General features: G+C 59.4%; 1 protein-coding gene across 1 annotated transcript in view; it reads right to left on the bottom strand.

Moving 5' to 3' along the window:
* SBSPON (somatomedin B and thrombospondin type 1 domain containing) overlaps window positions 1-563 on the bottom strand; it is an 11640-nt gene extending 11077 nt beyond the window's left edge. The window contains 1 exon segment of the mRNA XM_019470300.1: window positions 210-563. Within this exon segment, the coding sequence (XP_019325845.1) occupies window positions 210-563 (354 nt within the window).
* Window positions 564-863: the final 300 nt, after the last annotated feature.

The following is an 863-nucleotide window of genomic DNA, read 5'->3' as shown; positions in this document are numbered from 1 at the left end:
CCGGCAGCGCTAAAGCTGCTGCGGCGAAGGTTCGGGGTGTGGGGGGAACGGGAGGTGAGGGGGGGATGCGCGCCTCCGGGGGTGTCCTGCGAGGCGGTGTTGTTCCACACGGGGATGTTCCTCACGGGATCCGCATGGCAGTGACCCACTCAATGATGTCCCGCACAGTGATGTGCTGTACAGGGATGTCCAGCACAGAAGTGACCCACACAGGCCATGTCCAACACAGCGATGTCCCACACACTGATGTCCCGCACAGCCATGACCCGCGCAGCAATGTCCTGTACAGGGATGTCCCTCACATCAGTGACCCACACAGTCACGTCTGACACAGTGATGTCCCACACAGTAATGTCCCGTACAAGAATGTCCCGCACAGCAGTGACCCACACAGCAACGTCCCACACGGCAATGTCCCACACAGTGATGTCCTGCCCAGCCATGACCCTCTCAGTGATGTCCTGTACAGGGATGTCCTGCACTGCCATGTCCCACACAGCCATGTACCATCCAATGAAGTCCCGCACAGCAGTGACCCACACAACCACGTCCCACACAGCCATAGCCTACACAGTAGTGTTCCACATTGCAGGGACCCACACAGTGGTGACCCGCGATGTCCCCCACAGCAGTGTCTCCCACAGTGATGTCCCTCACGTCCCACATGGTGATGACCCCCACAGCAATGTCCCGCACAGTGATGTCCCTCCCACACAGCGATGTCCTGCACAGTGGTATATCACGCCATGGTGAGCCACAGAACAACGTCCTGCACAGCAGTCTCACACAGCCATGTCCTGCACAGCAGTGGCCCTCACAGGACTGATCTGCACAGCAATGTCCCACCCAGCGGTGCCCTGCAC

The sequence above is a fragment of the Aptenodytes forsteri genome, unplaced genomic scaffold (genome assembly GCF_000699145.1).
Source record: "Aptenodytes forsteri isolate BGI_AS27 unplaced genomic scaffold, ASM69914v1 Scaffold62, whole genome shotgun sequence".
Lineage (NCBI taxonomy): Eukaryota > Metazoa > Chordata > Aves > Sphenisciformes > Spheniscidae > Aptenodytes > Aptenodytes forsteri.
The sequence above is the reverse complement of the archived record's forward strand: the minus strand, read 5'-3'. Positions and strand labels throughout refer to the sequence as shown.